Source organism: Hypomesus nipponensis, chromosome 18, assembly GCF_054491055.1.
Source record: "Hypomesus nipponensis isolate SF chromosome 18, ASM5449105v1, whole genome shotgun sequence".
NCBI classification, from domain to species: Eukaryota; Metazoa; Chordata; class Actinopteri; order Osmeriformes; family Osmeridae; genus Hypomesus; species Hypomesus nipponensis.
In genome coordinates, this window is record NC_140378.1 from 7,352,821 (window position 1) to 7,365,515 (window position 12,695).

Genomic DNA, 12,695 nt, shown 5'->3' on the forward strand with positions numbered 1-12,695 from the left:
GGTTCATTCTTGTGGGGTGGCACTTTTAAACCATGGCTCAGGACTTTTATGCTACAGAGTACTACTTTGGGAGTGTCCAGCGTTCCCTGCTGTCTACTCTAAGGGTTATCACAGGGTTTAGTTTATTGGGGGATTGATCTACTTCAGTGACAAACACAAGCATTCCAACAACCTAGACATGATCTGGTGCTTTCACTACAAGCCAAAAATTCAGTCTTCCTTCTTCACTCAAAAGGGTCCTGATATCAAGCCTGCAACATCTCAAGTATACATTCTCATCGCCCTCTTTGCAATTCAACAACGTGAGGCCTCCTTTTTCAATCAATGTCTTTCATTTCAAATCTACCATTTTTCATGTGTAACCCTCCTAACATGCCAAACCCTCCCTCGCAACACCTTTCACCTTCCCTTTTTAATGTTAAGTCCACTTTAGAGTGTCACAACGCAATTTCCATACCAACTCAGTAAACTTCATAACTTCAGCTTGTGAAAAGTGCACCAAATATTCTGAAATAAAATTCTTAATAATTTAAAACGTAAGAAAGTAAACAATTCAAAGTCAACTCTGACATCACACATGTATAAACAAAAACAGTTTTAGGGGACAACAGTTAGCCACCGGTTAGCTTGCCTGCTATAGCACAGGGTACACAACAGCATTGCAAAGTGAGCACTATCAGTTGACAGAACAGCCCATTGATATATAATGTTTCATTACATTTTGCCTGACTGAGAGATTTGCCACAAAAGGAGCAGTCTATTGAAATAACACAGGTAAAAGACCAAGTAAGAAGGTGAAAGCAGGGTTGACAGGAGGGATGCGTGGAATGGCCCAGCCTTCATACCGCAGTGTCTTCATGTTCTATGTACAATACTACTGTGTGAAAAAGATGCATGCATGCCAAGTAGAGGTGGCAGATTCAGAGAAGGAGCAAACAGTCATGGCAAAACTGCAGGTTTTACATGACACCGTTTATCTCTTCTGACACCAGCTTTAAACAATGTTGATGTCTTTGTCTCTTCAGCTCCCTAGCCTACCGGCAATGAGAGGACAGGCCAAACACATGAAGAAAGAGTTAAAGGCTTTGAAACTGCACCAACAGTGAACAGGTCAACCTCTACTAATGGTAAGAATCAAGACATGTTTATAGAATCTACAATGGAATGAAAAGACCATATCAACCCTGCTTTTCAGTGATAGAGATAGGGAATGTGAGTCTGGGAACAATGTGTGAGTGTGTGTGTGTGTGTGTGTGTGTGTGTATGTGTATGTGTGTGTGTGTGTATGTATGTGGTAACATGTTTGAGTCAGAGGCCGTGCCAGAAGAAGGAAGAGCATAAGAAAAAGGAGGATGACTTAAAACTGAACCCCCACCCCTCATCAACCCTACCTTACCGAGACCTCGTCCTCCCCTTCATTCCCCTCAACGCCACCTTCCCCCTATCTCGCCACCCTCCACCAGAGGTTCTGCCCTTTCTTTACTGTTTTCAGATTCCCCCCCTTTCTTGGAGCCCTGCCCTTCTTATTGCTCATCCTCCCCAAACACATCATTTTGTTTGCGCTTCATATTCTCAAAGTCAAAGTCGCTTCCGGTCATGCGCTTGTAGATGTCCTTGATGTCGTTGCAGGTGGTCTCAAAGTGAGTGGTGGCATCATAGGCTCGGGAGGCAAAGATCTAGGCAAAGGATGCAAAATTGGACAGGGTTTTTTTTCCCTTCAAATACCGACACACACCTTCTCCTCCCTAGATTGTACGTTCTAACAGTTGGACTCACCTGACTCTCACTGCCGTCGTCTGTCGGCTCATAAAGGTCACTGATGGCCACAAACCTGCAGGCGGAGAAGACAGCGGTCATTCATGGAGATGGTCGATAATACACTAAATGTACCGTACACAGTGTGGCATATAGTGAGCAGGCCGTGTCAGGTGACAAGTCAGTTGGTGGAACTAGTGACTCCAGACTCAGGACTGACTTTTGGTCGATGGGCTCCAGAAGTTCCAGAGCAGGCTCGATCTCAGCCTCCGGCTCGCTGGTCTCCACCGTGGTGCTGACGATGGCGATGTACTTGCCCTGGGCCGCCACATTGTGGGCATAGGAGATCATACACACGTAGATGTCTACATGGAGGTAGGATAGGAAGGGAGACACAACAGTCAATGAATCACCCCCAACAACCTTGAATCAATACATGTGGATGACCAGGCCAGGTTTATACTGTAAAAGACAATAAAGCAAATGTGAAATGAAAACAAACAGGTTGGTTCCCTCACCTGACTTGCGGTTGACTTGGTTCTGAGGGATGATGATCTGGCAGGAGTTGGCATCGTTGGTGTTCTTGATGGGGTGGCTGAGGATGCAGATGACACGGATCACCTGACCAGCCTTACGCACACGATCCTGGATGTAGCTGGGGTCACAGATCAGCTGCTTGCATCTGGCCACCTGCCACAGAGGGAAGGGCCCACACAGATACGATCCTTATGAGTTTATCCCTTGTCCAAACACCATAGACTGTATTCAAACGTAGCTATTTTGTGTTGTCCTTCAGTACCAGTCTAACTGAGTTTTGAAAGGTCATCCCAAACAAATACGTCAATGAAGCTTGTTGTGATGTTACCTCTCCCTCTGACTTCACTCCAACCACATGGCCATCCTCCATCACTATCTCCTCCACAGGTTTGTTCAGCATGTAGGTTCCTCCGTAGATTGCACTCAGCCTATTAGGATTCATAAGACATATATAAGAAATACATTGTCTATGGTCCTGTTCAGTTTAATGGTCGTGGTTGTGTTCACTTTCATTGCCGTTTGAAATCTAAGGGTCATCGAGTCTTCTCAGTGGCAACGCGGCTCTGGAATAACTTTCCGCTTGTGATGAGATCCTCCCCCACTATTGATGTTTTTCAATCGTATTTTAAGACCCACTTACTCTCCTTGGCCTATGCCACTGTGTAAGTGGAGCAGTGTTGTCCTGCATGTGTGTGCATCTGTGTGTGTCCCTGAGATAAATGTTGTTTTTTTGTGCCTTTTTTTTGCCTTGGATAATTGCTCATCTTTTTGACTGGTTGTTTGGAAATTAATTGGACTTGATTCATTCCAGGGAGGAGTGTGTTGATGCACAGACCTGGCAAAGCCCTGGGGCAGCTCCCCCAGTCCGTACAGAGGGTACAGGTAAGGGCTCTTCCCATACCGGGCCAGGGACTCACTGTACAGCTTGATACGGTTGATTGTCTCCAAACAGGGGACGTCAAGATAGCTGAAAACACGATAGAACAGCATGAGAGAACGTGACCGATGATTAGCTACACGGCCACATTGAGTCATGGAAATATCACCGTGACAACTTGGTAACAACTGACACTTTCTTTGACACGAGAATAATGACTGCCTGTCTGCACTTACTCGTCTGTCCTGTACAGGGCCAGGGCGTGTCCGGTGAAGTCGATGACGTCTTGCCCAAGGTCAAACTTCTTGTAAACATCCCTCATGGTGGTAAGCTTGGGGTCGACGCCCTCAAAGGTCTTGGGGTCATTCTCGTCAAAGTTGGCCACAAACACCAAGAACTTCCGGAACCTTCTTTTCTCAAACATCCCCATGAGATCTTGAAAAGGCAAGAAGTTCATTGTAGTCTCATACAGTAATGAAATAGAGTTTAATGTTGACAATACACATTTTGAAGTATGCTGTAGCATACGGTTGAACTCACTTGAAGCAAGCGCTTCAGTCTCAGTTGATGGCACCTTGTAGATCTTCCCTCCTTTGTAGACAAAACTACCTTCAACTACTTTGAAGTCCAGGTAGCGAGTCACCTCTGTGTATAGCAGCATCTTCACAAGCTGACCTGCATTTATATGATAGAAATCAACAAAATATGTTTGTTTTTTGGGGTTGCTGTATGGTTTTAACATGTTTTAATCTACTCCCAAAAAATATTTTGATTCATTCATATCAACGTGGATCTTTGTTCAAATCAACGTGCATGACGGATGTTAACATTTTGTTGTTATGTTAATAATTAATCATTTATTTGTAGAGTTTATGCTGCATTCTGATTCCTACTTATCCTAAGAGCATTTTAACAGGGTGATTTTATCTATTCAGTTAAGAGGAGTGAGACCTGAGAGCTCCCACGCTCCATGATGTGCTTGTATTCTCTATAATTTAGTAAACAAATCAAAAATAAATAATATTCTTTGGAACATCTTCCCCATGTACAAAAAACCCTGGTAAACCAGTGACTGACCGTTGGCCATCAGGAACTTGGGGATGAGGTCCACGTTCCAGTCACGTCCTCTACCCATCGACTCGGGAGGGCTGTCTGTGAGGTCGAAGCGTTTGTACACCTACAGAGTAGAGAACATTCACCACAGCCAACATCAATGACACTTGAAAACTAGATTTCCAGGAATCTGTATAAGAAATCAGATATGATGAAGTCCCAACCCCTAGTCTTTCATATGTGAAGTGTAGTTGTGCCAGTCCTTACCTCCTCCAGGGGAGTGATGGAGGAGCTCTCCCCACCATAGTATGGGTTCCTGTCCATGTGGAGAACCTTCTTCCCATTCACAGACATGATTCCAGACAGAATGCATTCCTAGACAATGCAGTGGATAAGTCGACATTTACTGTAATGTCATTCACCACTTTCTTACAAACCAAATGTACATTCATTCCTATGAAATGGGATGTTCCAGTGTTGCGTGTGAGTGTGCAAAAGAGAACAGAGGGAGGCTGTACGAGGGAGGGGCTGCATGAGCAACGTCGCCGCGCATGCGCGAGTCGATGTGCCGTCAATATCATATAAATGCTTGTATACTAACTTTAACAATAGTAATATTAATAATAACAATCATAATCTTAATCGTTATAACAACCGCAGACTTTTGTTTTGTTGATAACAGCAAATTACCTATTGACTACATATCTTCAAAATTCAACTTTAATAGCAATTACCTAATCCAACTGTTATTACAATTAAGTCGTATGTAATAGTGACTGTGCAAGAATAACTGATGTTTTCGATTAACATTGAAAGGGGATAGGTTAGGCTACAAGACAGAATGCCAAGTCGGTATGATGGACATTTTTGGATTTGCCTTTACACGGACATGGTTTCATTTCTGAAGCGACAACACAGTGCTGGGGACAGAATCAATCATTTAAAACCATTCTCAGGCCTGCGTTAACGTTTTATATGTAGGCCTATCCATGAGAGGGGGACTACTATCACATTTAGTAGGGTTACGCCTAAGATGCTGCACAACGATTCCAAATGAACAATGCTTGGACTGTTGGCAACACTTGCAAATAGGCTATATACTATGAATCGTTTTTTTCAGTCACAGTGATAATTTATGAAGCGAATTTTAAATAAAGCATATTTTCGAATGTATTTATTGTCAGAGATGCAGAGTCGATGGGTTGGACATTTGAGATGAGTCCCAGACACTGCAACTTCATTCAATTCAAAGTCAATGAAAAACACACACCCCGTCGGTTATAAGAAGCAAATTAATTCAGATTACTTACTGTAAGTCCGGTGCCCAAAACGATCACATCATATTCCTCATCCATGTTGTATCACCGCCTCTCCGGTCTCGCCCTCTTTTGCTTTGTAAAATTGAAAAAGATTGAGAGAAATAATCAGTGCTAAAGCAAATGCAAACGAACACTCTGTCTTTACACAACAGTTTGTCAGTTAGATGGCGTTTCAAGTTTATATTTTATTAATTTATCCTCTGGTGTAAATGAACAGTGGAATATGGTCCACACTGTCACCGGCGAGGACGACCAAAGATGGCCCTACACGAAGAACCCTGTGGAACACTGCTAGTGCGTTCGCGTCGGAAAGTAGTGCACCTCCCCTGTTTGTGATCTTACAAAACCACAGATAGATTAACATAAAGCCTGGGAAGAACTGTAGGTGTTTTCAACCCGACCCAACTACATAATAAAGAATTATTTAGCCAAATTACCGTACTTTGCTTTTTCAATATGGTCAATGCAGACAATTGTAGGTTTTAATTGTTCGCTTTATCTTCTTTTCCCCTATCTTTCAGTTCAGATAGGTGCAGCTGTGTGGATGATGCAGTGGTATTCCTCCGCCAACTCGCTGAATAGAGCCTAATGCTGTGATCAAGAGTTTATTATAGTTTACTTTGGGTGTTTACATAAAATGTTGTGATACCATATGACGATTAGGCTACTCTTGTGGAGTAAAACGCAGCTTTTCTAGTTGTTGTATTCCTCAATAAAGGGTCAAAATAAAGAGGTCTAGCTACTCTGTAGCCCCAGGGACAACGAAACTATTGCATTGGGTTTTATACGGTCAATAGTTTGACTGTAATTGTAGGAAGCTGCTACTTTATTATCATTGTTTTAATAAGATGTGGCTGGTCGCCAGGTTCTAATTCAGCACCAAGGATAGCGCCTCAGGTTATCTTGAGTTGTGCCAAATTACATTACATTTGGGAGACAATGGATAACTTTCTCGCCGTTATAGATAAATGAATAGGGCGTAAAATGAGCAATAGCCTTATTTCAACTTCAGCGTACTTTACAACTGCCTGACAGTTAATATCTCCACCATGTTTTGGCAAGATCTTGATTGATTGTAGTCAGCAGTAGCCTAATTGCAGCAACTTCGTTTTATCGATCAAGGTAGTTTGATTAAAAGCTGACCTAGCAGAAGTGAGCCTTGTAAAAATGCTTTTCTTTTACACTGAGCTTTTTCATGGTGCATTGAGTCAATCCGGTCAGAACGTTTCTTTTTTTCGTTTTGGGCAGGGCAGGGCAAGCGTAAAGAAGGAAGTTTACCGTCGACATATGACAGTCAGCTGATGTGTACCACGTGATCCAGACTTTGCGGAAAACGAAAATGGCAGGAGTTGAGCAGTCGAGAAAGTCTAGTGTCATGGCTTTATTTGCCTTTTTATTTTCAATTTTCTCGATTGGAAGCTGTAGCAGCCAAGTGCCACTATTAATGTGGTCCAGTGACGGGTAAATACATTATTTTTGTATTTAAAAACTAAAAGTGAATGTAAGTTTTAATCAATTCCATAACTTTAGTTAATGCAGCCACTGCTAGCTACCCAACAGCTACGACTAGGTATTCAGCTAGCATAGCCTTATGCTAACAACTTTAAAGCTAAAAGTTATCTTAAATCGGTGTCGATTCAATGTATACTAACTGTATGTTCAAAATATGTCATGAATCTTTACAACTCAATGATGTTTAATGCAACAGTTCAGTTGGAAGGATATTATCGGTATTTGTGTTGTGGAATGTTGTAGCTTAGCTATTTGAGTAGAACAGATCATGTGATTTAAATAGGATGACAATGTTTGAATGTTTTGTCTCTACAGGTACAGCTTAACACCACTTGCTTCACCTTCAGCTGGCCATATCACGTCTAATAGCCAGTGGTTGTCCTACCTTAACTCTGCCATGGGCCCTGGCCCACATAATGTAATACTCTTTCTTCAGGAGAAGGTGAGAAGCTCAAACGATTACGTGTTACATTGCACTTAATATCGAGCCCATAATCAGAGTTTCACACTTAAATCCGTGTTGACACGACACGTTTTTAACTCTCCTAGCAGGACAGCCATGCTGTAGGCACTCGTGATGCTGTGATATTCTCACAATGGTGTGACAATGAGTCTCACTTCCCCCTGCACACACATCTTCCTTTCTAAACCAGGCCCATTACTTAAATCTGGAAGTTAAGCTCAGAAAGAGTGGCTCAGTCTGAGTTCCGAGTTCTGGGAGGAATAGCTCAGTGGTTGAGAATTTTATAGCAGATAAAGATGTTACTGGTCAAAATACCCCTCTGTATGTTGCTTTGAATTAAAACAACTACTAAATTAGAATATGATTTATTTTGTGTTATGTAATAAATGAATGTGTCTTCTTCTGACATTGGACAGTCCCCTAAAATGTTCACTGTGCTTGTTCTGTCTAGTTGAGCAAGGACGACTTCACAATGTATGGTGGAGTGTTTGGAAACAAAAAAGATAGTGCCTTTCCCAACCTTGAGGTAAGATCTGGCCTATAATAGAAATCATTTTCTTGCAGGCAGAGACTGCCTGGTAACCATCCATCTTTCGCTGTGTCCTTCTCCATTTCTCCAACAGTCTGCGTTGCGAGCCTCCCCTTCACAGCTGGTGTTGCCTGCTCTGGCATGGCCTGGCTCAAGCGCTATCCCGGCTCAGCTGCAGGACAAGCTGGGCGTCTCTCCTCTCCTAATAGACCCAGATACGCTGGCCCATCTTCACCTGAATGCATCCGCTAGTAACCTGCTGATCATCAATTTGCCATATTCTGCTGGGTACGGATCCATGGCAGATATATGAAGGGTTATGTTAAAGTGCATGCCGAGATGAAGAAGTCTATTGATAGTAGATGGTGTAAAATGTATTAATCCTTGAAACGTATTATGTTTTTTTTAGTACATCCATGTCCTGTAAGCAAGTCCTGAAAACCAATGGTAAGTTAAGTTAACTTTGTACAAGGTTATTGTATTCAATAAATATTAATTGCATTGACTGGGTTTCCCAGATTCGTTAAGAAGCTCTTAACGCTAAGAGCTCTTTGTGATCAAATGTGTACCTGTTTCTACAGATGAAGTCATTGGAAAGGTTCTGAGCATCATGAAAGGCCAGAATGTTCCATATATCTCCATTTACACTGGGCTGAAGCCATCACGGGTAATGTACAGCCAATCAAGCCCTCCTGTGTACACCCTGTTTCTATCAGACATTGAAGCAGATGAGAGCAGTTTAGAACAGGTCAAAGAGGTTTCCACTCCTTTGTCCCCCAGGTGATTGCTGAGGTGTCAGCTGGCCAACCTAAAGGCCGGTCTCTGCTACAAACCACGGAGGACACCGTCAAGGCACCCTTGATGTTCAATGACACTGAGGGAAGGCCTTGCATCATGCTTTGGGCACAGGACCTCGATGTTAGTTTTGGAAATGGCGAGTGGGTGCATTTGGCTAATTTCACTCCAACTATGGATGGCTCCCGATGCAACAGCACCACCTCACAGTGAGAAAGCTAGTCCTGCTACTTATTCCTAGAGATTTGACAAATTGGTTTTTATGATCCATAATCTGACCAAGCCATATTGTGTCCATATCTTTCTCCTTTTGTCAAAACAAACAGACAATGTCAGTTGATTGATGTATAACAGTTCTGTCTTTTCTTTGCAGACTTGTTCTGAACTACGAATCTCTTCCTGTTTACACAACCGTCCGTCTCACGTAAGTGGAATAAAATGGAGCCCTCGTACATAAGTTGTTATGGAGAAAGAAAAGGCAGAAAAATATGACAACAACCATGACAGCCTTATGAAAAGAAAAAGAAACCACATACTGAGCATCCTTCCATCCACTTCAATAGTGCTCAGTCAGTAACCCAAAACTTTCATCTACAGCTTCATCATGAACCAGCGGCGCTACCCTGTGTCAGGCCGAAACTGGTTCACCCTGAACAATGTGGTTGTGGTGGGTCAAGGTGAAACGGCCACATTCAACGGCAGCCGTGGCATCTACGCCCCCTCTGAGTACTCCTTCCACTGTCAGTCTGTCAACAGCGTCCGTGACGCCCTGCTGGTTCCGGCCACTGAAGAAATTCCCAAATGGAGACTCAACTTTATTGACTTTCAGGTTGGTACTTGTGTGGTTTAGCTTATAAGTGGTCAGCTATGTCTTAAGGCTTTAGTTGAAGTGCTGTTGTGTGAACGCCGCCCCCCCCCCCCCATCACGATTGATTCTTTATTATCCTTTATTTATTAATTATTATTTATTATTTATTTCCCAACCTATCGTTTGTTGTATTGCAGATCCAGGGCTTTAACATATTGAATGGAACAACAGACTTCTCCTATGCTAGTGACTGTGCAGGCTTCTTCACGCCAGCCATTTGGATGGGCCTGATCACCTCCCTGATCATGCTGCTGATTCTCACCTACGGTCTGCACATGATCATGCAGGTCCACACCATGGACCGCTTTGACGACCCCAAAGGTCCCTCCATCTCTGTGCCTTTGTCTGAGTAACACACACCGCCAATTCAGTGCCTCTGAATGGTTAAAGGGAGACAAGATGCCATCCTTCACTTTTCTGAGGGCCCTTCCTTTCTTACTTTGGAACAGCTGTTCAGTACCTCAGTAGAACGTCACTTCTGTTGATTTAGCTCCTTGTCTTTCCTGCTGTCAAGCCTAAACTTTCATCTGGAAACCCTGCCTGATTTTTCTCCATCATTGAGACCTTCTTTCCTTGGTACATTCCATTAATTTCCGTCATTATTGAACTGTTAATGATTGCGAGTTAAGTGAGTTACCCCAGGTTCTTCAAATGTAGGATTACCATTCAAGAAATTGTCAGAGAGTGTACTGTATATATTCTTTGCCATACATAACTTGAGTAATCTTCTACCTTGTTTACTCAGTCTCACCCTTGAGTGGAATGTTACCACAGCATGAGAGTTGTCATATGGTTTTAGTCTCTATCAGTAAGTTTCACACCTGTATAATTTAAATCTGCTTAGATGAAATAATTATTTGTGTATATATGAAGTTTAATTTGTGTGTGATACATGCTTGTGAACGTTTGGGTTGCCTTTTGAGACGCAAAGAATGTTTCATTGTTTTACTTACCCCAGACTGAAGTCTATTTGCATGATATGCTGAAAGAACATTGTATATTTGAGATGAAATAGATTCTTATGCTTGCTAAATATGACACGTGCCAATGCAACAGTTGAATTAAATAATATTTTATCTTAGAATAAATTCATTTATTTATAAGAAATCTCCCTATTTTAGTGCCAAGAGTATACATTTATAGGTTTATGCTCTTCGAGAATGGACCATGTTGCTCGTACTCTTACTGTTGCCAAATAAAATATTGATAAACCGCACGTTTGAATGACACAATTTTTGAGGAATGTTTTTTTTTTACCCATCTCGCTAGAATGCTCGTGGTAGGGCGTTTAGATTGCATCGCCTACTCTGATGGATACAACTATTTCACCAGGGATGCAAGAAAATGTTCACGACTGACAAGATCCTTATGTATTTTTTATGAATTTAAGAACGAGAGGTACGTGCACCATGCCATGGCCATGGTTACCATCGTTACTGGACAACAAAAGGAAATAATGGCTGTACGGTATTCAGGTAAATTAACTGTTACGGCTTCTTAAAAACATCATAAAATATGTACCTATTTGACACTTAATTTGTGTTAGGTGCCCATGGGAGCGTAGCTTTTGCAAGTTGCCAGGAGAGGAAAGTGTTCCCGACCCACTATGCTCCTAATCGCTTGGGCAACACGATGTCATATCAGGGAGACCCACATCTTGGCCCTGGCTGCTATGACAATCACGAGGTAAGTGACCCATGTATGATAAAATCCATGCAACTTCCTACTTTCAAAGAACCATCATGAAACAACTGAAAAATAGCCTGTTTGCACAATCCCTGATTTCTTCCTGCATATACCATCATAGATTCATACCTTTGCGCATGATATACAAAAGAGACCTGAGAGTAATAAAGGATACGTTATTGCTGCAAGGACTGCTGCACGATTTATGCCCAACACTCAGGTTTGTTACAACATCTCGTCATAACTTACATTAAGTGTATGAAGAGCTGTATTAATCTTTTTCTCACTCTTTGACAAAACTCCAGACAATCGTACTTTCACCTCAGAAGTATCAGCCGGATAACACCCGGCTTAAGGTATTCATTCCCAACAGAACACCCTTCAACAGCACCAATCTGAGGTTTAGGACTAAGTCTGTTGCTGCTGACTGCAATCCAGGGTGAGAAAGTGGTGGCTTTAATACTTCAATTCTGCACTGGTAACCTCAGACATGTGATGCATTGCATGCTTATTCAACTACATGTATAGCCTATTAATCTTGACAAATGTACTTGTGCAGCCCTGGGGCATACACTCCGGAGGTTTCTTGCAGCAAGAAAGTGTCCTGGCCTATGAAGTTTGGTTCTCCAGACTGGGCTAGACTGTCTAAGCCAGAGAGGAGAGCACTCAGGATGGAGGTGTGTGGATGAGCTTAACAAGTCATTGTTATGCTACCCTACTTATCCTACTAGTCTTCTGATTTCATTAAGCATAGCTGTGATCATGAAAGCAGAAATGCAAATATTTTTGTAAGCATTTTTATTATAAAAACAGAAACCGCAGGTAAAAACAATATAACTAAAATGATGAGAAATGTACAGTGAAAGACAAGAATTCCCTGTTGTTTATTTTGTTATTGTACATAGAACTGTAACATACTGGATATGGTAAACTCAAACTTATCATTCATCTTTTCATTCTGAAAACAAAATACTCATTGAACTGTATTTGTGGTCTTTGATATATGTACTGAACTGTCCTGCAGCAAGATTGAACACTTCCATGTTTTTTATTTTATTTATGTTCAGCTCCCTTGTGACAAGGCGTTTCAAAAGCAGAGGACCAGAGAAGCATACCTCAGTCTATTCTACTCCTGATTCTTCTAGAGGCCTATTCCATTACAGGCACAAATAAACTACTTTTTTGATGTATAAAGCCATCTTTCCTGGTCTCTACTTCATCTCTACAACAACAAAAAACAAACATTCATGACCTGCTCAATATGCGCATATAACTGTTGGGATAATTGGGAAATTACCAAA

At 42.0% G+C, this 12,695-nt stretch overlaps 3 protein-coding genes across 4 annotated transcripts; 2 read left to right on the forward strand and 1 right to left on the reverse strand.

Moving 5' to 3' along the window:
- Positions 1–566: 566 nt before the first annotated feature.
- gdi1 (GDP dissociation inhibitor 1) lies at positions 567–6,064 on the reverse strand. 2 transcript variants are annotated; one of them, XM_084680042.1, is made up of 12 exons: positions 5,984–6,064; positions 5,533–5,613; positions 4,490–4,597; positions 4,247–4,346; positions 3,710–3,844; positions 3,406–3,604; positions 3,128–3,259; positions 2,621–2,720; positions 2,274–2,445; positions 1,976–2,120; positions 1,777–1,831; positions 567–1,676 (listed from the first exon to the last, which is right to left on the reverse strand). In XM_084680042.1, exons 2-12 carry the CDS (start codon positions 5,575–5,577, stop codon positions 1,524–1,526), a joined length of 1,344 nt encoding a protein of 447 aa, XP_084536168.1. In that variant the 5' UTR covers positions 5,578–5,613; positions 5,984–6,064; the 3' UTR covers positions 567–1,523. The 2 variants fall into 2 exon arrangements, with proteins under 2 accessions (XP_084536168.1, XP_084536166.1); XM_084680040.1 differs by lacking the exon at positions 5,984–6,064 and having other exon boundaries at positions 5,533–5,814.
- A 781-nt stretch (positions 6,065–6,845) lies between these two features.
- On the forward strand, positions 6,846–10,924 carry atp6ap1b (ATPase H+ transporting accessory protein 1b). The gene is made up of 10 exons (XM_084680725.1): positions 6,846–7,002; positions 7,369–7,495; positions 7,968–8,042; positions 8,140–8,333; positions 8,455–8,492; positions 8,627–8,712; positions 8,826–9,049; positions 9,214–9,264; positions 9,438–9,669; positions 9,846–10,924. Exons 1-10 carry the CDS (start codon positions 6,881–6,883, stop codon positions 10,059–10,061), a joined length of 1,365 nt encoding a protein of 454 aa, XP_084536851.1. The 5' UTR covers positions 6,846–6,880; the 3' UTR covers positions 10,062–10,924.
- Positions 10,925–11,104: 180 nt separating this feature from the next.
- LOC146251821 (ciliary microtubule-associated protein 3-like) lies at positions 11,105–12,588 on the forward strand. The gene is made up of 6 exons (XM_084680728.1): positions 11,105–11,183; positions 11,255–11,394; positions 11,516–11,614; positions 11,700–11,833; positions 11,954–12,071; positions 12,462–12,588. Exons 1-6 carry the CDS (start codon positions 11,123–11,125, stop codon positions 12,528–12,530), a joined length of 621 nt encoding a protein of 206 aa, XP_084536854.1. The 5' UTR covers positions 11,105–11,122; the 3' UTR covers positions 12,531–12,588.
- The last annotated feature ends 107 nt before the right edge of the window (positions 12,589–12,695 follow it).

Coding starts and splice junctions, on each gene's coding strand:
- gdi1 (XM_084680042.1), bottom strand. CDS start 5,577: ATGGATGAGGAATATGATGTGATCGTTTTGGGCACCGGACTTACA. Junction 4,347..4,489: donor CCATCACTCCCCTGGAGGAG/GTAAGGACTGGC, acceptor TCTACTCTGTAG/GTGTACAAACGCTTCGACCT. Junction 3,260..3,405: donor GCCCTGTACAGGACAGACGA/GTAAGTGCAGAC, acceptor TCGTGTTTTCAG/CTATCTTGACGTCCCCTGTT.
- atp6ap1b (XM_084680725.1), top strand. CDS start 6,881: ATGGCAGGAGTTGAGCAGTCGAGAAAGTCTAGTGTCATGGCTTTATTT. Junction 8,493..8,626: donor GCAAGTCCTGAAAACCAATG/GTAAGTTAAGTT, acceptor CTGTTTCTACAG/ATGAAGTCATTGGAAAGGTT. Junction 9,670..9,845: donor TCAACTTTATTGACTTTCAG/GTTGGTACTTGT, acceptor GTTGTATTGCAG/ATCCAGGGCTTTAACATATT.
- LOC146251821 (XM_084680728.1), top strand. CDS start 11,123: ATGGCCATGGTTACCATCGTTACTGGACAACAAAAGGAAATAATGGCT. Junction 11,615..11,699: donor GATTTATGCCCAACACTCAG/GTTTGTTACAAC, acceptor ACAAAACTCCAG/ACAATCGTACTTTCACCTCA. Junction 12,072..12,461: donor GGAGAGCACTCAGGATGGAG/GTGTGTGGATGA, acceptor ATTTATGTTCAG/CTCCCTTGTGACAAGGCGTT.